Source organism: Haliotis rufescens, unplaced genomic scaffold, assembly GCF_023055435.1.
Source record: "Haliotis rufescens isolate VD_foot unplaced genomic scaffold, xgHalRufe1.0.p SCAF_6, whole genome shotgun sequence".
Taxonomy (NCBI): Eukaryota; Metazoa; Mollusca; class Gastropoda; order Lepetellida; family Haliotidae; genus Haliotis; species Haliotis rufescens.
The window spans coordinates 13,822,534-13,846,833 of record NW_025964334.1 but is presented as its reverse complement, the minus strand read 5'-3'; the positions used below and the strand labels follow the sequence as shown (position 1 = coordinate 13,846,833).

Below are 24,300 nucleotides of genomic sequence, written 5' to 3'. Positions count from 1 at the left end.
CGGCAATGAGATAATTTCTCACCATATTGGCAATTTATGACTTTGCTTAAAGAATATCGTCATGCTTGTTGAGAGCTAGTGAGTTTAAGAGCTCAGCTGATATTTTATCAAGGTGAAATCTTAACGGAGATTACAACAGGAAAATTTCCTTCACATTTGTGATATGTTGCTCCTCAAAAGGACAGTTGTCCAATCCTTCCATGATGGCTATGAATAAAGTTACAAAACTTGGACTGATAGTGTGTTGTTATTTATGAACATGGATATAAATTTCTATTTCGGAATACTGTGTGAAGAAGAACTATGCTAATTATCATGAGAAAAAGTGGCATGAAATGAAACTGCCAAGACAGCTGTTTGCCCTACAACACCGCAATCAGAGTAATATTTTTTAAATCAATTTTTTCATGTATTTTGAAGGAAATCCCTTTCCATTTGATTGCGTGCCATATCCCTTCAGCCTGAATCGCTGATACCTTAAATACTATCTGATTTATTACAGGCTAGATTAGATTGTTATAGTGTAGGAATAACAGTAACTTCATGCTCAAACTATTGTAAATAGTATCTGTAACGCCTCAGCTATTATATATGACCTCAAACACCAGAGTTTTATGTCAGATTTTAAAATACTTAATAGCTAAACTGACAAATAGTGATAAGCTCAAAACAACGAAAATTTCAGACTGAACATCAGAATCATTACTATTGTACCATAATGATAGAATAAAGTTAATAAATATATAGCACAACAGTACTTGAGTCGCAACACCAACACACAATGTTGCTTGTATTTCATCCCAATTTACCTACAATAATGACACTGTTCATTTTCAGAGTATAAACAGGACCATCAGCAGAGCTTTCATTCATGTACGTTTAACTGTAAAACCACATACGTCGGAAGGATACTTACAGACCTGTCACAACCTTCATACACAATGAATAAGGTTCTTATTCGACATCAAACTCCCAAAGTTTGTGCCTATAGCACATCATGATCATACACTTGTTAATTTATTAGAAGACGCATAAAACAGTTCCAGAAGAATTCTGTGGCTAAAATTTCAAAATACTGTGGAAAATACATACTGTTTCGTCATAAATCAATAGAAACTCATTTTCCTTCTTTAAATTTGTTTATCTCTTAATTTAGACAATTCCCGTTTGGCTTAACATGTTTGACATGTCAACTTTATGTAGTCATAATACCTCAAGAATGTTTAAGTCAGAATTATTATCTAAAATGTCATACTGAAGGATTCATATTTTGTATGCTTGAATCATGTCAAATGTTTGGGCATCATTCGAGTGCAAAATTCAATAAAAAAGCTTGAAAATAATGAAAACAAGTGTATTGATTGAAACAAAAAGGCAGAGTCCTTGATTTTCTTAAAGTCTGCAGTGACATTTTATGCAAATATTTTCTGCAAACATGGAAATACATAATTTGTCTGGGCCTGATTAAAGCAGTGGTAGATGCCATTGGTCATATCCAACTGGTCCACTGCTCATTCTGAACAAGTGATAAATGTAAAGTAACCATGGTAACTACTTTTAGGGTAAAACAACTAGTCTATGTACATCTTCTCTAGCCTCGTCCTAACGGATGACTGACCGTGTGTAACAATATTCAGTAAGCTGAAAGGACACACACAATAGAAGTTTCAGAGAGATGTAATTTTTCTGACAGACCGACATGGATCATATTAGAATTTATTCCAAGACAAGTCAGGCAGGGTAAGAAAGTAATGAGGGTCCAGGGCCCCGTTCCACAAAGCTATCTCAGCACTACGACTATTGTAAGCGTATGTTAAAGTATGGGAGTTACGATCATCTTAGCGCTAAGATGGCTTTGTGCAAGTGGCCCCAGTTCTTTTTTTAAAATTAGATTTGAATTTTGACAGTGCCACTTTCACCAGAGCTCCAGATAAGCTGCGCATCTGCGTGAAATACGCATCAGAAATGCAGAAATGCGCAGTAAAATATAATCCAAGCGTATCAAATACGCAACGAACATAACAGATATGCTACAAAAATAAAACTTGTGCGTATCATCAAAATATTGTGAAGTAACCCTGCGTATTCGATTAGCAAATGAGCAACTTATTTTGAAATTATAAGTTGGCATTCCGTCAACCTTGCCAAACTCCACGATGACAGTCAAATCATGATAATTTGCCATCACACTTTCTTGTGGAAGTATCGTTTTATTATTTTGTCCTATAAAGCTCTCGAACCCACACGACACCAGTTTGCAGGGACTAGATGAATAGTGTTTTTAAATACTTAACTTAAATACCCACATGTGTAAAAACGAGTAGGTAACAGAAATTTGAATACGCAGATAGAATTACTGATACCCAATGATTTTAAAATGCATGGGTAAAATACCCACAACACCAAAAGCTTATCTGGAGCTCTGTTTCACTTCATGTTTTGAACACTTCAAATTTGCATATTTTTACCATTAATCAATGAGAATGACTATCATCATGTAATGATAAGTACTGCATGAATAACAATACATCATACATTACATCAAACAAAACATTTGCATTCAACATAAAATGTTTCATTCCAATTGCATGTCCATGTATTCCTTTCTCTTTCGCTCAAGAGGACATATTGTAGATTGCCCATTGTAAACTCGAGCTTATCAGCAACAGCTGTGTCGTTGCCTCATTACTTGATGACAAAAATAGATTTCATACAATGTTGGTTGCCATGGAAACCACATTTTACAGCAAAATTAATTTTGCGGACAGTCTCTTTTCATTACTAGGCAGTGTTTGAAATAAGGCACACAATTCTAGCATCCATGTCATAGGCCTAATGGTACGTAAGAAAATACACATATGGGGCCCCAAGATTTATTTACATAATTTCGAAATCTGCAAAGAGCGAAAAAGATCTGGGTAAATTCAAAATCACTCTTCAAGTCAAGATTGTTGCATTTGTTATTGAAATTGAAGTGCATAATAAAAATTGAAGCTTACATAATAAAAAATCGTTTCAACATGGTGCAAATTTTGGGCACAATACTATCACAATATCCAATGCATGAAAGGGGAGTATTCCTGAATTATCATTGATGTAATAGTTATATACCCTATTGGCAGTGTTAAGTGCCCTGCTCTGATCAGCACCCACTGACCAACTTCCAGATGAGAGACGTATACTACAACTGAAATTTTAAATAAGAGTCAATACTTTGTGTATATTACAGATTGCTCTTACAGAAAACAACAGCACAGTGAGTGAGAATGGGTATAAGATTGCCTAGCAACTATTATTTAAAATGTTTTAGTTTCACAGACATTTGAACTTAATTCTATTCCCAACATCTTGATCTGACAACAATTCTAGGTTGTGTATAGTCTTAATAAACACCCTCGTTTGTCCATTTTTAATTACCCAAGACACTTATTACACGAACAGCTTTAGATATAAGCTCTAGTCCTGTAGTCCTTGCCAAGGTATATGGACAAGAAGAAATTTGTCATTTTTATGGGTTTTCTTATCATAATAAGGACCAGTGGACTAAAAGTGTTAGTTTCTACCGCAGATGAATATGGTATAGCCATATTTCCAAGTAAAATATTTCACTCAACAGAAGATTCAGGTACTATCACCGAAATGAAACTCACAAGCAAAGGTGATCAAGCAGGGTTTTAGATTGTTTCATCTGCTAGAACAATGACTGATTTATCATAAAAAATGGAAATGTTTCCTTTTGGTAATGACATAAAAGAATGTCCTATCCAACTTTCCTAAAAACATGGTAATGTAAGAATGACATTTGTCTCCAGCAACATCAATACCACTGACCATATTGTGAATGAGGGATTCAATCCCCAAACCACTGGATCCTGGTAACTAAAGGTAGACAACTTTTATTGAGTGAGTGGTGATATTTCACACCATTGGGCAGCACACAACACTATACTATTTGTTAGTTAACCTCCATGATCACAATAAACATTGTGATAAATTACTATGAAACATTCATTGACATGATTATAATACAGAGATAGAATAGTAATCGAACTGTTAATTCTGAGATGGGCTAAACAAATGTCCATGTTTACTTACATATTTTCCATATTACAGAGTTCCTCAAACAGAGAATATGCTCCACAATAATAAGCCCTTTTCAATCTAGATCCAGACATTTTAATTAATCCTGTCCGATATATATTAATAGCAGTCCGAGATATAAGTCTCAGCGTTAGAAACTGGCACTAGTCCTATAGTCTTTGCCAAACTGCCCAATAGTTAAGGTATCGTAAGGACCAGTAGAAATTTGCCATTTTTAAGGGTTTATGTTATCATAATAAGGACTAGTGGACTAAAACGAATAGATTCTACCACTGAGTCTTATTTCAGGTGTGTATCAAAGATGAACACATAAAACTGAACGCCATGAACATAATCATTACAATAAAAGAGAAGTATAGACATGCCACTCCCACACATCAAAACCACCATTTAGACTGCCCTCCATCTCTGTTTGGGATTGCTACTTGGGTAGCCAGTTACTAGCAAGGTATTATTAGGAGTGATGCAATATGCCGGATTTCTGCTCAAGTCCATGACAAAAAGTGACACTTGTTCAAACATTCTTCCATGTGGCCAGTTCATTTGCAACCTGACTCTAACACGCGTATCTTTTGTCATACATGGAATACAACTATTCATAATTCTTCCACTGTAATAGTAATCTGATTATCTCATACTGTGTGCATCTTTTAAATCAGTGTAAACTTTGTGACTTGTCACAACCACACTGAACACACTGATGTAGGTTACTGGTACGTTAGAAGACACACAGCACATCAGCATGGTCACTTAACTCCAGGACATAACATAAACAAGTCTACTTGTCTGAATATTCAGTACATAAAAGCAAATACCGGTGTGCTGAACCAGGGGTTTATCTTGACCTGCTTAGAGGCTGATATTCATCTCAAAGTCTGCAGCTAATGTCAGCAAAAATCCAAAATTGGAATTGAATTTCCCAATTCATGTTGTTATGTCATAACTGATGTTAATTAGGTTAAGGATTTGTAGAGGTGACGCTTATTTCACTCATAACAGGATCAAGAAAAAGGATTAAACTTATGTTCAGTTCAGTGTGTGCACTTTTAATGCAGTTTTACAATCAATAGTATTATGACACTCCACTTCAATAAATGTATATCCATGTTATTAACATTGTCAAACAAGATTCTGTTGACCCAAACTAAGATAGATATACTGAAAAAGACTTTTAATCCCAAATGATTTTCTTCTTGATTTTACGAGCAATAGTTATGATATTCTGCTTGTATGGGCGTAAGTCATCCGCATACAGATGTTAATTGATATACTTATAAAATATTGTTTTCAAAGGGAATGAGATCCTGAACAGACACAATCCTTTTTTCACATCATTGTATTCAGACTAAATCAATTCAATGATTAGTTATTATTTAAAAATGGAACTGACCAATCAGATCACCATGTAGACATTTTGTAGCAGACTTTGAAAGTAAAATAATTGCTTCAAACATTTGACAAGTTTTAAGGATACCCAAAGTTCTGTGTGTAATTAATGTTTGCTCACGGCATGTGACATTTTCTATACTTCAAACAGCCACATACCTTGCAGCATGTGTCTATTTGTCATCAATGAGAATGTTTTGAAAACAGAGCCATGTTTTTGCACAGTGAACATTTGGAGAATACTGCTATAAATAAAACAACCTTTCTCATGTAACAACAGCTTTCACAAATTAAGTTATTTCATAAAATGTCAACTGGAAATGTTTCAAATTTGCGCACAAGTAAAGACATGCTGAGTCACAAACGTGAAATTTAATTGTATAGTGAGCTGAATGTGAATCGCTTCATTAGCGATAGCCAAATATCTCATGTCAGTAACAAGACACTTCTCAAACCATACTGGGCTTGAAACAAGCTGAATTAAACAAAAAAATGGTTTCCAACAATAAACATAAAAACATAAATAAAACATTTTTTGACTGAATATTGTTAACATGTAAGCTTATTTCATTTACATACAAAACTACACAAAAATATATTTGATTGCGGCATTTTATCAAGGATGGCTTTTTTTAGATTGAATTTTATGACCCAGCAATGAATGATGCCAAAGGTTCAGAATATTTGTAACGAGCAATATCGCAAATATAGTTAGTTTCTGTGCATGTCAGTCATCAATTTATATGCTGTCATAGATAACAATGTTAACAAATGCAACCTTTCAAAATGAGGAAATTACCAAATGCAAAATTATGAATATTTAACTGTACTCACATCTTGTCGGTGGGATTCATACTGGGTGTATGTTAAAACCATAGCACAGAAATCCATGAAGTCTTCTTTAGTCCTTTTCTTTTTATGAGGTGATGTGCTCATCTGAAAAAAATGATTTCACATGGATATAATGAGCTCTTTTCAGAAATGAAAATATAAATTCATCCCTTGAAGAGTTCAAGTATATGAATGACCAAGAGTGTTCGAAATTAAAGGGGTCTTGGAGGTCTAAGGTAACTGAGCTAGGGATCCTGTAAATCTTTTACTTTTAACTTTACAGGGTTGTGGCAAGGACCAGTGTTCAAAATTTAGCATGAAAATCAAGGTCATGTCATAACCCTATGCGAAATATTTAAAATTTACTGGGTCCCGAGTTTCAAATACTATAGGAACAAACCTCAAGAACGACCTTAATTTTGAACGCTGCAAAGACTTCTAGACTTTCCAGCTTCCAACACCGTTCTATGATCAGAGCAGGGAAAACAGTGTGATTGAGAAAAAAATATTATGGTACAGTTACAGAGGGGGGGGAATTTAAATTCAACTTTGGTCTGTCTTTGTTTGATGGGAATGGACACACTGATGTAACATTGCCATGCTACATGTTAAGGAATACATTACCTTATAACTTTAGTTTCATAGTCAACTTGGCAACAAAAGCTGAATATTTACTGTGTTCAAATTTCTTAGAATAAACACAGAATGTATGCTATCCATTAACTGCAAGACTGACGTGTGTTTCCAGATGAATACACACACAATCATTGAAAAACAATCATTACAAAACTCTAAGGAAAGCAGCGTTAGAAATTGACACTTATCCTATAGTCCTTGCCAAACTTCCCAATAGTTAAGGTATCATTAGGTACTAGTAGAAATTAGCCATTTTTAAGGGTTTTGATACATGTTATCATCATCTGCACCAGTGGACAAAAACTGTTAGTTTCTAACGCTGGAAAGTAATTTCAGAGTGATGCAACCAAAGAATGTGAAATGGGTTTGGGGGAAGAAAGTGATGCCATCACATTTTCAAGGGCAACAGCAGTAAGTTATCTCAGTGAATTTCAAGACAAAATTTAATGACATTTCAAAACTTCATGATTTAATCAACTTTGATCATGTTGACTGGACATATCATTCATCTGGGCCTATATATCATTACTAAATATCAAAGAGAAGTAGCTAACTACATTCTGGACGACAGTCAGCCAATATCCTAGGAAATTAACTGATCTCTAACCCTGTATTGGTCGAGATTGTCTGACAAACACCCCCTCCCCATCTACCCCTCCATTTGTTTACACTACGTCATCTCATTATATATTCACACAGCTGTCCGCCATCTTGTTTGGTGACAGGCGAGTAGTAGAGGGAGCAACAATTTGACATGGTGTTCACGCAATTACAATCAACATCAGACATGTATTTTTGAGTAGATCTACTGTGAATAACATGAAAGTCTTGACTCACATACATCACTCAAACAATCCTAAAACTGTTCTTTCATGAACAGTGGAAACTGCAGTGAGCCGTGTGCCGGGACTTTCCGGGAAGCGGGATAAATGGGGCACTTGCCTAAAGTTTTTATCTACGACGACGTAATTAACTCTAACATGGCTCCTTACAATGACACTGTCAAACAACTGCTTATACACACTCTTCTTGAAATGGTATTCTTTTAATCCTGACGAAACGACTGGTTTGATTTCGTCACTAGAACAATGAATTTGTTTTGGGGTTTATGCAGTTGACGATTGCACTTCCAGTAGACCTACTTACTGATAATTTCTACATTATCTTGGACTAGTGTCTCATGTTTCGGTTTGTAAGTCTATCACTCAATTTGTTCCCATCAAACAACATACGTGATGCGAGATATAAGACGATCCGTGAAGCACTTCAATGACACCGAAAACAACTTTCACAAATGTCAAAGTCTCACCACTTATTAGCACGTTACTGTCTCGATATTCATTTAACAAACTCAAAATGGAATAAAACAACTTTACAAAAAAGACTGTTGACATAAAAATCGAGATATGACCCACCAATCCAGGATAATTAGTTACACCATCATATAATACAAATATGAATCTTTGTCCAGGAAACCAACACTCAACCAAAACAACACAACATTCGACTTTAGTAAATATCCGATATACTTTATCAAATGAACATAAAACGCTGAAAGATCTCATTTGCGCTGGTCCATTTTGACGCAGTCACCACTGAAGGTTTCGACCAAGTTGAGGGAGTAAGATATCCGCCATCTTGCTATTCAACAAAGTACAGCTAGTTTGAAACCGATTTACAGTTAAAGGAAGCTACACCTACCTCAGAATTTGACTGTAATGACCTCCGTTTGTTCCGTGGAGCTGAAAAATACAAAAATCACATACATTTAAACGTCAGTAACATTTTGTGCAGATAGTTCATTGTGAGCTTGACGGGAACATGACCCAACCACTGACAAGCAAGGGACGAGGACAGACATCATGTCCTAGACCGATTTCACGAACTATAAACGAAATCTGTCGTAAAGACTGGAAGAAATAACAGTAAAACAGATGTATCTGACATATAACCACAACTGTACCCAGAAATTACGAACAGTGTAGCCGTGTGCTGAAACGATTCTCCACTCGACAATATGATTTTGCTTTTGGCTGGCCAGTTCCCACTGTTCCTCAATCTGTCTGTGGTTTTCTCGGCTAGTTCCGTCCAAATACAAATATTTTCTCTGAAATATGAAGTAAATACCTTTGAATACTTCTTCTGTCATATTGGAAGGGAAATCCACCGCTACAGATTGTTGTAAACAGCAGCGAATTACACTCAAATTGCAGTCACCGACTACACAGCCAGGCATCCAGTCAACTCAACGCTATGATTCCGTTTCGTTCAGGTCACGACATCCAGAATCTGCATAGTCAAGTGACCCCGACCTTTCTAATTTGCATACCGGCAAGGTCATTACGTCATTTATCAACCGATACCACCTTCATCATCTATCATGCTCTGCAAGCGAAACGAAGTTTTCTGAAGATCACAGGTAATACTATCTGATCCATTACCACCCGTAGAAGTTGCACGAAACAGTATTTTCACGCACATGCTTCTAAAAACCATGAAAATTGATGGTCGAATGGTTGCTTCCTTCGCGAGCTTTAGGGAATCCATCTTGGATACGTCATTGATCGCATAGAAGCATGTTGGGATATGTGGGCGGGGCTAGTGACGCGGCTTGATTGATAGGGCCTGTGTTGTCATGGTTTATGTATGTCCCCCATCTCTTCTTTCCTTGCTAATGTCGCATGTGATGTCGGAATACTAAACAAGCCATGATCATGGTTACAACAGTGTCTGTTTGAACTGAAAAATGGTAATGCTCACTTGTGAAACAACAAAACCTTTATTGACCTATGGCCAGTAGACTTTTGTGTTCAGCCTCGCATTCGAAGAGCTCGGTCAATGGCGCGCAACACATGTGTACGGCAGCCTTCAGGTCTCTTTAGAGAGTTCAATGGTGGGTCTAACCCTATATGCTATTTGGCTTGCTTTTATATGACCTGTTGATCATCGACAGCGCGTCATACTGACAGAGCACATCACTACAATATAACTGAAAATTATTTACCGCCTTGACTAGGCTGATCTAGGCGATATTTCTAGTTCTATTTATATTATGCTGCTAAAATAAATAAGGATCAGTGTATTGCCTCTTGGTGATGAATGTTTTTTCTAGGTCACATATTGTCATATACTCGTAATATAGTAAAGTTACAGACTTCACGGGGATTTCATTGATGCATGATATGTTCTCAGGCAAGGAAAATATTTGACACTCACCCGAAGTAGAATTCTATAATGTTCCAATGTTTGACATTGTTTTTGCCACAGTCAGCAATATTCTAGCATTTTTATAAAACCCTGTTGTTAGTAAAGTGTGGGCTACCAGATAAACCACTGGCAGGGTAACCATCTGGTGATGGCCATGATAATGAAGTCATACAGTGTCATCATACAGGTTGACACCCCCATTCAATTTAGGTGTCTTTCAACATTGCTTACAAAGCCAGTAGGCCTAGTGCTGGGGAGCAATTTTAACCTTGATCCCCAAAGGTTTGTTCCCATTCAAAGCCTAAAAGAATGAGTGTTGTTTTGATTACATGACCCACCCTTGCTATAGTGCAACGCCAGTGGGGTTTGTGCTTTAGAAGAGATCCCTAGCGACCTGTGCTGGTTGATTGGTTTGTTGTTTAACGCCGCACTCAGCAATATTCCAGCTATATGACAGCAGTCTGTGAATAATCGAGCCTGGACCACACAGTCCAGTGACTGATATCATGAGCATCGATCCCCACGATTAGGATCGATGACATGCATCAACCAAGTCAGCGAGCCTGACCACCCGATCCCGTTAGACACCTTGTACGACAAGCATAGTCGCCTTTTACAGCAAGCATGGGTTGCTGAAGACCTATTCTACCCCGGAATCTTCACGGCAACTGTGCTGGACTCAAGATGCGGCCAAATGGATTGTGTGGCCAGTGTTGCTCACAATATCTGTCACTGGATTGTCTGGTCCACTCTGGATTGTTCACAGGGTTTTTATATTTGTCACAGGACCTCCCCTCCGGACCTCTAAGTTCCTTTTTTTTGTGTTAGGGAGCCAAGCGGCTTCTAACATGAATATTTTAGGAGCGAAACCAAATTTTAAGGAGCCAACAGATATTGTCACCAGTTATGTTGACTTTTAGGTAGCCAAGTGTTGAACAGTAAATACATTAAGGTTGCCAATCATAGATTTAAGTCGCATTTGGCCACCCAGATGGTTGCTACTTTGAGGGCTGCACTCACTGGTGGGTGTTCTTAGCTGGGACAAGTACCCACGATAATTATCCTTGTGTCTGGGGGATGGGGGTTGAAGTTTATGGCAGTATTGCTCCCAGACCTGGCGGGTAGCCAGGTGCGCGACAGCTATGCCCAATTTTTTAAAAGTACTGATTTAACTTCGAAATTTTACTGAATCTGCCATCTTGTTTATTTGACTTATTGACTTATTACATTTCTTGGTGTGAATGTTGTCCAAACTGCACGAAATTGCTTAAAATGCAATCAAATGTTTTAAAAATTTCGGGGGGGGGGCATGCCCCAGACCCCCCTAGACTTTTCCTCTTTTTTCGGGAAAACCTGCTCACATCCCTGTAATACCAGGACCGGTGGTTAGTCACATGATATGTTGTTTAGTGACAAATCAATGAAACTACATGGTTACACTACAGGTCACTTATGTTCTCATTTCCCTCTGACTATGTACGCATTCCTACTGACTTGTAAATGTTTTGAGTAAAGATAAAGCTTCAGTCAGCTTCAGTGAATTCATGTTCAGATCATTTTATACATGTATCTAAATAGTTTTAGCCAGGGATCCAGTAAATAAATTCCTAATCAGTCATTTTGCCCCCTATTCTTTGAGACCTACAATGGGTACCCAGGCAGGGTCAGGTAATAGGGGGTTGGGTACCTGGGTCATAGACTAGTTCATTGTTAGATTTTCTAAAGAAGTTAATATTTGATGGTACTTTTTGACGCATGATAGCCATTGTCTGATGCAAAACTTGTAAGTATAAGAAAGACAACACCTATCTGTCAGCCATTTGAGCATGTCTTGATAACATTCTCCTGCTTGAACCTACAATGTCATGTCACAATGCTTCGTCTGGTCACAGGGCTTATATGGATGACACTGGCCTGGTTCCAGTGATAACCTCTACTATCGCTAAGAAGAGGCAGGGCGTTGCTTTGCAAGTCTTGTTATGTGCAGAAATAGACCCCACCCTTCAATCAGATGCTATTACCTGTACAACATATCTTATTGATAGGGAAATCTTCACCATGTTCACGTGTCAGGATTTCAGATCTGTTCATTTTCAAGGACATCGATTGTCATTTAAAATGTTCTATCAAAAATTGATTTAATCATTAAAATGCCTAGAATATTCACTGCCTGTTAAACGGTAGTGTCAAGATTTGTATCGCATATCTTTAGTCAAAATTGCTTTGTTCCATCCAATCAGTCATTGAATAAAATCAATTTCTATTTTTTTCTGTTAAACATTAAAAAAAATTGTGTATCAAACAACTATGACTGCACGGTATTACCAGTGTACTGCAATAGGCTTTTCAAACCCTATGTATTGCAATAGTTTTTCGGAATTCCAGTATATTGCGTAACAGATAAATAACCAATTTTTGAACTTATCCTATCTCACCATATATGCATCTTTTTTCGATCCTTAGGTGCAAATGTGCTTGAACAAAGTTTACAGCTTTACATTTCACCCGAACACATCCCAGCATCACAATGGTCACCACCCAAACAAATGGGTCACACACTGTAATTCCGTGTGTAGGACCTTTCATGACTTGATCACCTGACTACCCCTGCAACATGATTCTCTTTCGCACCGTCACCTTGCGGAGACGTGTAGCATCAGAGCTAAACTGAAAAGCTCTCCTAGCCAGGGTAAAGATAAGATGCCCTTGTAATGTTAAAACAATGGGGAAATTGGGAAATTTGTACTAGCCCACAGGAATTACCAATAGCCCAAGGCTTGTGGGCTAGCAGGCAAGTGTTAATATCTAACCCTGACGTGTATTGAGTTCTAAAGAATACAATTTTGTTTGTTTATTATTTTTGTGTGAGCTACCTCCTCATTCGTAATAACATTTTCCACACTAATTAACTAGTCTGGATGAAGAGGAAGGGAATGGAACATGATAAACGCCTGGCCTGTAAAAATTGCGGACATACTGACTCCACTACTGATCCTCATGATCAATGCTGTGATTGTCATCTGCCCGAGGCATGGGCGCTAACTGATCGTAAAAGTCCACTTTCCACCCCTGCCGAACAAGGCCGGAATTTCTTGGTTCAATCGTAGCGCCACCACTGGCTATTATGAGTTATGTCCCTTCTATGATGTCCCTCCTATTGACCAATCGACCGTGAAGATCTGGGGTAGAATAGGTCTTCAGCAATCCATGCTTGCCATAAAAGGCGAGTATGCTTGTCGTAGGAGGCAACTAACGGGACCGGGTGGTCAGGCTTGCTGACTTGGTTGATGCATGTCATCGATCCCAGTTGCATGTATTGATGCTCATGATATTAATCACTGGATTGTCTGGTCGTCATATAGCTGGAATATTGCTGAGTGTGGCGTTAAACAACAAACCCACCAACCATAAATGGAAGGCAAACAAAGCTCACTGTCAGGCTTTTGACAACACCAAGCCGACTACTGCTCCTCCTCAACAGGTATCTGCAACATCTGAGATCTTTTAGACGTTTAAGGGCTTAGACGTCTTTGGCTACGGATCTCTCTGGTCCTACAAGTTGGCTGACTGGTCATCTCAATTCCGGCCGGCCACTTGGGATCTTACTGCCTCTGCGAAGTATGAACCATTTGCTGAGAAGCACATTGAGTTGATCACCCTTAAGATGGTTTTTCTCCTGGCCCTTACAACTTCTGCTAGAGCGAGTGAGATCCATGTTCTTAATGTTAACAGGGTACAGTTTGAAATAATACACAATGGGAAGGTTTTTACGGGGCTTTGCTAGGACCTTATCGTGAAGAATCAGCTTCCGGGACGGTCAGACAGGTTGTTTACCATCGCGTTGTTGGCGTTTATCATCAACACAGATGACCATGGAGACATCTCCTTATGCCCGGTTAAGGCTCTCTGCATCTACCTCAAGGTTGCGACGCAACTTCAGCACTCCTGCAAGAGACTCTTCATCCCTCTTTCCGCAGCAGCCACAATGGAAGCCTCCCGTACCACAGTCTCCTTTGGGCTTCGCTCGACTATCCTTCATGCCTACGCCTTCGCTGGGTTGCCTCCTCTAGTGACCTCCAATCCACTAGAGCAATCGTCTCTAACATGGCCTTGCACAGCAATTGCACCCTGTCCATCAGCGGCTTTTGTCGGTGGTGTTCCAAGCCCTTACCTCTGCTTTAGGCATTTATTGTCTCAGTATTGGTTGATGACTGTCTTGTGTATGTTGTCGATCATTCCTCTTCTCGTCTTACCATGCTTCAATCCTGTGGGCGCGATTGGTAGCATTGACAAAGCGTTAAAAGAGATGCCAAGCTGGCTCACCCTATTGTCCGTCAGCGGTAGTGGTGAGGTCTTGTAGAACTGATTGCCTGGAGATCACTTACGGATTTGTTGTAAATCGTATGCTGAATAAGTCCCTATTCAAAACAACACGTTCTTTTGTGTAACAATGTCCTGCATGAAAACATGTAACACATGTTACACCCAATTTCGTGATGTTAATTCCAACTATCACGAAGGGGCACACCGTCTGTTATGGATTTCTTACCCACTCACGAGTTGTTGTCTTTCTGACACAAGGCAGTGTTATAGGTTCTGTATTTTTATCACTGTTTAGCACCAGCTTCCTCGTGTCTGTCTCACGGTTGTAGTCTCCACGGACTCACATATCTGCACCCACTGTCCAACCCTGGAATAAATGCAAAGTGTGAGATAGGATAAGTTTAAAATGTACATTAAATTGTATATTTATATACTTATACTATTTCACACGCTATATGCCCACCCGACCATCACTGCATCACAGCTCCTCTAGCCTTTCAGCTCGAAGAAAGAGAATGAAGTGGCAGGTGATCAGATCGTGTAGGTTGCTGTGCACGGGATTATAGTGCGTGGCCAATCTCATTAAAATCAGATCCTAGTTCTCGCTATGCCAAACAAAGATCTGAGGACATCCCATTAAGGGTCACGTCAGAATGACCTTTCATCCAACCAATCAGAGCGTCGCTTTCTAGATCATGAAAGTGACAGTTGGAATGTGTTTTCTTATCATGCAACCACGAAATATTTGACACGGGGTATTCCGACCTACCGTTATGGGTTTTGTGATTATATCCATACAATCTAGGCCATCTATAAGCCATTCCAGAATGTTCTTCTTATCAGTTTTATTTTTTTTAATCGAGAATACGTCAAAATATGTTTTGAAGCGTAGTCGCCAGTTTGAAACTAGTGTCTTAAAGCTCAAGAAAGCTGCCTTCTGATTGGCTACTGTCGATTTCTTGTCAGTCATTTCATTGGTAGGTCAAAATTCGTGAAAGGTCGTTCTGACGTGACCCGTAATGGGATGTCCTCAGATCTTTGTTTAGTGGCAGCGAAAACTAGGATCTGATTTTAATGAGATCGAGTGCATGGCCCATTTGTTTGTGTGGTAACCGTGGTGATGCTGGGATGTGTTTGGGTGAAATGTTTTTGGAAGCTGTAAAACTTCAAGCACATTTCCACATAAGGATTGAAAGCAATAGGAAGACATGCATAGTGTGAGATTGGATTAGGATATACATATACGATTTAATGTAAAGTTTTGTCATTATTTGTATTGTTTAACCTAAAATCAACACAAATTCGTTCACAAATAATGTTTCCTTTGAAATGGATTGACGAGCCCATGGAAACGCAGAAGTGATTTTTCTCTCATGGCAGTGACTGACCATACTGATCCTGACATCACAGTATTCACTTTAGTATGTTGAAAATAGGATCTGCATGTACAATCACTGTCAATCAGTGTCAAAAGCTTTAGCTTGCAGTATATTGCAATACACATCCCAATACTAATACCTGTATAGCATGTTGCAATTGTTTTGCCAATACACAACCCTAGAAACAACTTGTTTTTGCCGTTTTTAAAGTAAGAAGAATTTTTTGTTGTAAGTTAAGACACTTGATTGATTGTATATTGAAGATGACAGGCCTCAAAGTTGCGACTAAAACGGTCGCCAATGTGACCTAAATTTCAATTTGTCTACTGTCTAAAATTCAGAGGTAGAAACGACTGCCTTGAAAAATATCTTGTGGCGACAAAATTCTATTGCTACACATAAACATAAACATGTCTGCTACTAATTGTACTCGCAAATAATTCCTCATAGAGTCAACAATGAACCGAAATACATAAATATTAATGAAATTAGTATTTTATTTTAGTTGATAGTATATTGGATAACAAGGATATACCTATATGATCTAGTAATATAAATTGCATCATTGTTTGAGTCACAAATAACAAAACTCTAGTACAGTTTTCACTAATATACAATTCCAAGAGTAGTGCTATGACTTGTACATATAATAGTTATTTGATAAAAGATCATTTCAAATGCCTTTGGCTACCTACAATATTGGCTTGACTTCTTGATTTTACCACTGGCTACCTGGTAAAAAATACTTGTAGCCATATGACCACTTGGTAAAAATTTAAACTTTGATGACTGGTAATTATTTCAGGATAAGATCAGAGAAGTGGTTGAACATTTTGAAAGAAGAAGTGATATTGTAGTATTCTCTATTGATTAATGGCACTGATAATAGATCATGGCATTGGTTTGGGTTTAACCAATCTGTCACTGGTAACCAATCAATCATTCATGATGATTGATCGTTATAACATTACTTGGATACAGTGTATGATTTTCATAGTTACAGCAATATGACGTCGAAAATATTTTGATAACTCACACTTATTATCATGGGCAAAACATGAAACTTGGTTTGGGGCGGTCGGGTAGTCCAGTGGTTAAAGTGTTCGCTCGTCACGCCGAAGACCCGGGTTCGATTCCCCACATGGGTACAATGTGTGAAGCCCATTTCTGGTGTCCCCCGCCGTGATATTGCTGGAATATTGCCAAAAGCAGCGTAAAACCATACTCACTCACTCACTATAAGGTAGAATGCCTCTTTTCGGCTGCCAGGATCTATATATTCTAATACATGAAAATATCTTTTTTTATCAATGGTTTTCAATGTTTTTTATTTTTTGGAAGCAAATAAGAATTAAATTACCGGTCGTGCCGGCCCAGTAGGCAAGAATTTTATTTTGTTTCTGGCCAGTGATAATAAAATCTTATTAGCCTGACCTACTGGTTTGTATTTCTAGCTGGTGAATGATAATATATTAATTTCTCCTCTTACTCAGTCAGTTAAAAACTAGGGGGCACGGGCGTCGGGTGGCCAAGTTGTCTAAGGCGCTGCAATTCGCTGTGTCTAGAACCAGATCAGATCTGATCAGGCTGTTTTTTTGTTTGCAGTTGGTTACAGTGTGCTCAGTCTGTAAGAGTTATCTCCCCTGGAGTGAGCTTTATGTAGTGTAGGACCTAATATTGATTGTTGTTGACTGAACAGTGGATGTGTGGATGTCTCCCTTTATTCAGTTCGCATTCACTGATATGATGGCTCTAAGTGTTTTAATTGTTTACTCTAACTGATTACTGTCCCCAGTGTCTGACCCTAGAGCAGAATGACAGTGGTTCAATGCCCGGGCGTGTCATACCTAAGAACGTTTAAGATTTTACTAGCTGTTTCCTGTCTAACAGTAGGCATTAAGGGAATAAACAAGTACTGGTCAGCATGAATTTAGTATACTGTGTCCATCTCTGTTAAACTATGGCATGGTATCTTAGTGGGCTAGCACTATAAAACTGGCCTTAGTCCAGATGAGTTTGAGCATGCACGCACGCACGCACGCACGCACACCGCTATTAAAGTGCAATAATCTTATATGCAACGTTAAACCCCATTTGCAGTCACCTCAAATTAATATTCACGCTTGTGAAAGCTGATTGTAGGTGAGATTGAACACAGGAATCCAAAGTTATGATTAAAATAATAATATTATAACTTAATAAATCAAAATTTATCCCTTCCCACCTCACTACCAAACGTCCCCATATGTCTCTTAAAAACTTAAGAAGATGAAAATCATGACATGTCTTGCTTTCTTTCTTTACGTGACGGTTTCCGTAGTCCCACTAGACATTCATGCCTCATGTGAAGCACAGCCATCAATAGTTAATCTTCACAGATGCCTTGAAACATTTTGTTAATGCCAAAATTAATTAACTTATATTTGTTAACATGGTTGTTTCATTGTTATTTTCAGATTCATGCCTGTGCTCACAAAGAAGCTCAAAAGAAGGGAGATAACTCAGATGGATACCTTGAAGAAAATGTGGTATTTGAATAGTGGAAAAGAATCGTGAACTATTGCAAGTTTACGTGGAATGTGGTGTGCCGGAAAAATGAAGTGACCACCATATTGTTCTGTTTTCAAGCACCACGTCTTGAACATGGAGCATTTGGAGGTCCACACGGGCGACAAGCCGTTCCTGTGTGAGCAGTGCGACAACAGGATCACAACACCGGACACAGGGATGAAGGTCCAGGTGATTGTCGACACTGGAGCCAAGGTCGTCAAGTGTGACATGTGCGGTAAGCAGTTCACCTGTGCTCCTAATCTCACGGGACATATCGTTGTCCATACGACTGAGAAGCCTTACCAGTGTAGCCGGTGTAACATGAACTATGTGTCTCCAGCAGCTCTTCGCCTACACATGGAAACCCACTTGGAGAACCAGGACACTCGCAATCAGGAGAACCTGGAGAACCGCTTTAAGTGTGATGTGTGCCACAAGCAGTTCTTTTCCATGGCCAATCTGTACCGCCACAAGAAGCTCCATGACACCTCCAAGCCCTACCCTTGTGATATTTGTCAGAAGTCGTACAGCACAGAAGCTTATCTGAAGGCTCATATGTGGGAGCACGTTCCTGAGAAGCCGTTTGAATGTGAAATCTGTCAGAAAAAGTTCCCCCTGCTTGTTCATTTGAAACGTCATAAGTCTGTGCACTCTGAAGTGAAGTCTCACCAGTGCGATATATGCGGCAAACAGTTTACATCACTGGGCAATCTGAAGCGGCACAAGCTGACCCACATCGTGTACGAGTGCCACGTGTGCGGCAAGCAGTTCGTGAAGCTGAATCAGCTAAAGGAACATGTCACAGACCACATGGAACACAAACCGTTCCAGTGCGACATGTGTGAGCGGAGGTTCGCCTCAGAGGTGCTCCTTAAGGCTCATGTGTGGATCCACCGGCGCGACAAGGAGCCGTATTTCTGTAAAACCTGTAAACAGAGATTTCCTTTGTCAAAGCAGCTTAGGGAACACAAGATTAGTGTTCATGGAGAGATACCTGATCCCCCAAGGAGTAAAAAGAATCTCCGTCTGCACATCACTGAACCAAGTGCAAAGACGGAAAATGATGAGAAATCATTTGATGGCGTGGAAGAGGAAAATCTGCCTGAAGAAGAGGATGACCAAGAAATTCACTACGTGTACGAGCCAAACAAGAGGTTTCCCTGTGACGAATGTGGTAAAACATTCAAGACTGTACGGATCCGCAACCAGCATCTGCGGCTGCATAATGGCGCACGGCCATATCAATGTGATAGTTGTGGCAGCACATTCCAAACACAGACTAACCTACGAAGACACATGAAGCTCCACAGTCGAGCAAATCCATATCAATGTTCTATGTGTGACAAGTCGTACAAAACCATTGGTGCCTTGAAGACCCACATGTGGGAACACAATAACATTAAGCCGTTCCAGTGCGAGGTCTGTCACAAAAAGTTCTCCCAAGAGATGCATGTCAAGCGACACATGATTGTCCACTCGGGTGAGAAAAAATTCAAATGTGATTTGTGCCCGATGACTTTCAACCAATCAGGAAACTTGAAGCGTCACAAGGCTACTCATTTTGTGACCTTGAAGTTTCCATGTGCAGTATGCGGAAGAATGTTCAGGACAATCTCCGAGATGAAAATGCATCTTGAGGACCATAACAACACCAAGAATTTCCAGTGTCGCTTCTGTCATAGGAAATATGCCACAGCCTCCATTCTCAAAGGCCATATGTGGGCCCATGCAGAGAAACGATTTTTCTGTAAGTTATGCAACAAAAGATTTGCATCATCCGTCTTTCTTGGGCGTCACATGACCATGCATGCTCAGGAACAGAAGGAAACGTACCAGTGCCAAATTTGCAAGAAACGCTTTTTGAAACTTGGCAATTACAGATCTCATGTCAAACTCCATTCCAAATCCAAAGATGTGAGGTGTCAGCTTTGTGATACTGGTTTCACCGGTCTTCGTATGTTGGACAACCATGTGAAACAGAACCATCCTGACATTGCAATGTTTCAATGTGGGTTTTGTCCAGAGTTGTTCTTGAGACTCAGTCATCTGGAGAAGCACATTGCAGCGTGTCACCCAGACATCTTTAAGTGTGACAAATGTGACAGTAGCTTCTGTAAGCAGGACGCTCTTCTGGAACACCAGATTCAACACGGCGTAGAGAACCCTTTCCAGTGTGACCTCTGTGAGAAGGCGTACACCAAGAGAGTAAAGCTGCAGTTACATAAACGGACCCACACCAAGTCTGACGCACACACGTGTAGGGCATGCAAGCAGGGGTTTTCAACACTGAAAGAGAAGCTGGACCATCGGAACAAGATGGAGGATCTTCTTCATAAACCACATGTTTGCAGGTTGTGTGGGAAGAAATTTCTTAACAGTCAGCGTCTGGAGAGACATAACTTTATGCACACAGGGGAGAAGCCATACAAGTGTAGAGTGTGTGAGAAAGGGTTCTCTCAATGTGCTCATCTGAAGGATCATTTGAAGACACATACTGGGGAAAAGCCTTACATGTGTAACATATGTGACAAGAGATTTACTCATCCTCGATCGCTGCGAATCCATGTGGAGATGTGTAGGAAGGGCCAATTCAGAATTGATTGTCCCTGTGGCTGTGGTGATGGTAGCAAGCCTCACCAAGTGCCCAAACGGTACAGGTGTGACATTTGTAGGAAGAGATTCAGAAGAGAGAAAAACTTCAAGTCTCATATTGAAAGCAAGACCTGCAATAAGAAGTTGATATGCCCCTGTGGGTGTAATGGCAATGAGAAGGAACATGTCAAAGGTCAATCTGAAAGTGAGGCTGATCATTCTGAAAGTGAGGCTGATCATTCTGAAACTGAGGATGGCCATTCTGAAACTGAGGCTGGCCATTCTGAAACTGAGGCTGGTCATTCTGAAACTGAGGCTGGTATGGAGTCTGATACCAGAGTGGAAGATATGGCAGGAGACTCTGAGGTGTTTCTCACACATAGTTATAGCAAGGTAAGCCTTCAAGGAACTGCTGGTGGTGGCAAGAGTAAGGAAATTGCAGTGAAAAAGGAACCCAATTCCGAAGATTTACAAGGCAGTGAAGGTACAGAAAACAACGTGGAGAGCAACATGACTACAAATTATGAGTCAGATAATTCAGGACAGAAAAAACACATTGAATCATCAATGGATGAAAAAACATCTGTAGAGTGCAAGAAAGTGAAAAGTTCCTTGGAGCTTGTTGACATAATCCTTGAAGCTGCCGAGGCTTCTACAGAGAAAGAGAGTGAAGCCTCTTCAGGCAGAGTGGTTGATGAGAAAAATGTGCAGAAAGAGGTGGTAGATGTACCCAGAACATCTGCTAGACAGAATGAGATACGACAAAAGGACTATCCGTGTGAAACTTGCCAGAAGACTTTCCCCTCGTCTCAGTTGTTAAAAAGACACATGATATTCCACACAGGGGAGAGACCGTTTAAGTGTGGAATCTGCCAGAAAACCTTCTCACAGTCAAAACATTTGTCAATTCACATGAAGATGCACACCAAAGACAAGCCCTACCAATGTGCAATATGTTCCGCATCTTTCCCTCATCCCAAGGCTTACAGAATCCACATGCAAATGCACAAGGTGGCTCATGATAAGTGTCCTCACTGTAACAAAGTGTTTGTAAGCAAACCTAAGCTCTCAAGTCACATACGGGTAATCCATCCACAGCATTATTTTGAAGGGTATTCATCGACTCAAAAGCATGCTGCTGCACCAGAAATTACCGTGATTAAAACCGAGCCAGTTGAAGCTGGTGGAGAGGAATGTATAGTCCAGGCTGTGCAACAGTCCCACAATGTACTGGGTGAAAGAGTTCTCCTTAACCTGGCTGTACAAGACAAGCCTGGACTAGACTCTGTTGTTCCCGATTCTGCTGAATACAGTATTGTATATTTAGGGTCTGAAGACGATCACTTCAAATTGGGCAAGTCATCAGCATCAGTTGCAGGAACTCAAGTCATCCACATACCGTGTGATATAGGGCCGGAAGGGACGAGGAATATCAGCAGTGATTCAACCCTTAACTTCTTGGAAGAAACTGCTGATAGTGTTGTCATGGAGACAACTTCTGTAGACACACAATCTGCAGTTCCTGGACCAGACAGTGTGACTGTCATGACGACAGAGGAAGCATCAGAGGTGGTTGCTGTGATACAGGAACATGAGGCCTGGAACCAGGCTATGGTCGCCGGGCAACATGGACAAGTGGTAGATGCCCAGCCTGTACAAGTATCTTCTTTAAGCGGAGTAGAAGTGTCACAAGCGTCTTTCCTCGATGCTGTCTCTCTGGATAATGTGCGGATTATTACAACTGAGAGTGATGTTAACGGGGAAACGGTTGTTGTTAAGATTGAGTATTAGTACCCATATTCATCCAATGATAAGTCGTCGTCAATAGTTATCCTGTGATCACCTGTGAATACATGCAGTCGAATTGTCGTGTAGATGTTATTTTTAACCAGTGAATTAAGACATGGCCTGGTTCGAGCAAGAGGGAATCCAATGAGTGCTCAAACCAATAAGCATTCAAATTCATCACAAACACGACCAGTGTCCAAACTAACTGCCTGCCTTCCTGCCCATGGCTGATAACATTTCTATTGGGCTGCATGAAATTTTCCTCCACCTTCCCAACTGTTAAGACTCCTTATGTATTCAATTTTATTCAGATTTATTATTGTCATCACCAGGTCCGTCTGTCTGTATTTTGTTTCCGGAGCATAACTTGAAAACTGTGAAAACATTTTCATGCAAACTTTGCACATGAAGTTGTGCCTTTTGCTGGGGGGATTTGTCATCATCTGATGACTCTTTTCTATCTCAAGTATTTTCTTGCATTATTTCAACCGAATCAGGATGCGATTTTTCAGTATTTATAATGCCTGAATGTTGGCAGGTGACTTGGAAGACGGGCAGGCAACACTTATGGTCACCTGACCCATTGTATTGTTGGGTTTTTAAATTATTTCAAATTCTGGACACGACAATATTTCTTGTGCAACGTGTGCCACAGCCTTTTTGCCATCTTCTCTACACATTGCTATAGGCAATAGCACGGGTTCATTGACTTCCATGAGTTATAAACAGCCACATGAAATTTGTGGAAAATAGATGAATGGCAATATCAGGCAATCGTAGGGTTCGTACAAAGTTCATGCAAGGGTCATGTGATGTCCGGAAGTTATGTAGACTTCTTATTGTGTCAGTTGAAGAAAGACACATATATCACTGCTACGTGGAAAATTGTCTGCATGTATTCCAGGGTGATGAGGGACGTAAAGTCATTTATCATACCACGATGTGATGAGATGTGATGAATGATGAGATCTGCAGGGATGAGAATCTTCCGTGGATCCACAAATTTTAGTGACCACAAATTTGTGAAAATCTGATGGCTTCCCTCATAAAGTTTCAGCTGAAAAGTGAAATATCCATTCTCATCCCTGGATCTGATTTGTTCACTTGATCTTGATTAAACACTATGTATCCCGCCTTGGAGGGAAATAAATTTCTTACCGGGAGAATAAATTCCTTTTGTCCCGCCACGAACAAGACAGGCTGCATGTGGGTTTCTGAGAGGCATATTAGGTCCCTTTTACCCCCGCTTCTAAGCAGGAAGACGCACACTTTTTCTGATTCGATGAGGGTCACGTGACATAGGGCAAGTAAACCTCACCTCAATCAAACTAATATTTTCTATCAATTTTGAATTTGTTTTATTTCTATTACAATGAGGGGCACGGCTTGCCCAGTTGTCTAAGGCGCCGCATTTTGCTGTGCAGAGTTGCGTCCCTTGGGCACGCCAGAAACCTTTGATTGTGGGTTCGAATCCCGGTTCGCCCTGATTATGTTTCTAGGTCTGTCA

At 39.8% G+C, this 24,300-nt stretch overlaps 2 protein-coding genes across 6 annotated transcripts in view; one reads left to right on the top strand and one right to left on the bottom strand.

The window, feature by feature from the left end:
* The window catches only part of LOC124135463 (PHD finger protein 23B-like), a 17,865-nt gene extending 8,638 nt beyond the window's left edge, over positions 1-9,227 (bottom strand). For both annotated transcript variants that reach the window (XM_046500811.2, XM_046500812.2), the window contains exons 1-3: positions 9,082-9,227; positions 8,656-8,696; positions 6,322-6,423 (exon numbers count right to left, since the gene is read on the bottom strand). In XM_046500811.2, the coding sequence (XP_046356767.1) occupies positions 6,322-6,423; positions 8,656-8,696; positions 9,082-9,190 (252 nt within the window). In that variant the 5' untranslated portion in view covers positions 9,191-9,227. The remainder of the gene's footprint in view (positions 1-6,321; positions 6,424-8,655; positions 8,697-9,081) is intronic.
* LOC124135458 (zinc finger protein 62 homolog) overlaps positions 1-24,300 on the top strand; it is a 25,145-nt gene extending 845 nt beyond the window's left edge. Inside the window, exons 1-2 of one of the 4 annotated variants that reach the window (XM_046500802.2) lie at positions 9,237-9,373; positions 18,320-24,300. In XM_046500802.2, coding sequence (XP_046356758.2) covers positions 18,507-22,796 — 4,290 coding nt within the window. In that variant the 5' untranslated portion in view covers positions 9,237-9,373; positions 18,320-18,506 and the 3' untranslated portion in view covers positions 22,797-24,300. Of the gene's footprint in view, positions 1-9,236; positions 9,374-9,575; positions 9,848-18,319 lie in introns of those variants that run through there. The other 3 variants (XM_046500804.2, XM_046500803.2, XM_046500805.2) reach the window with 3 other exon arrangements.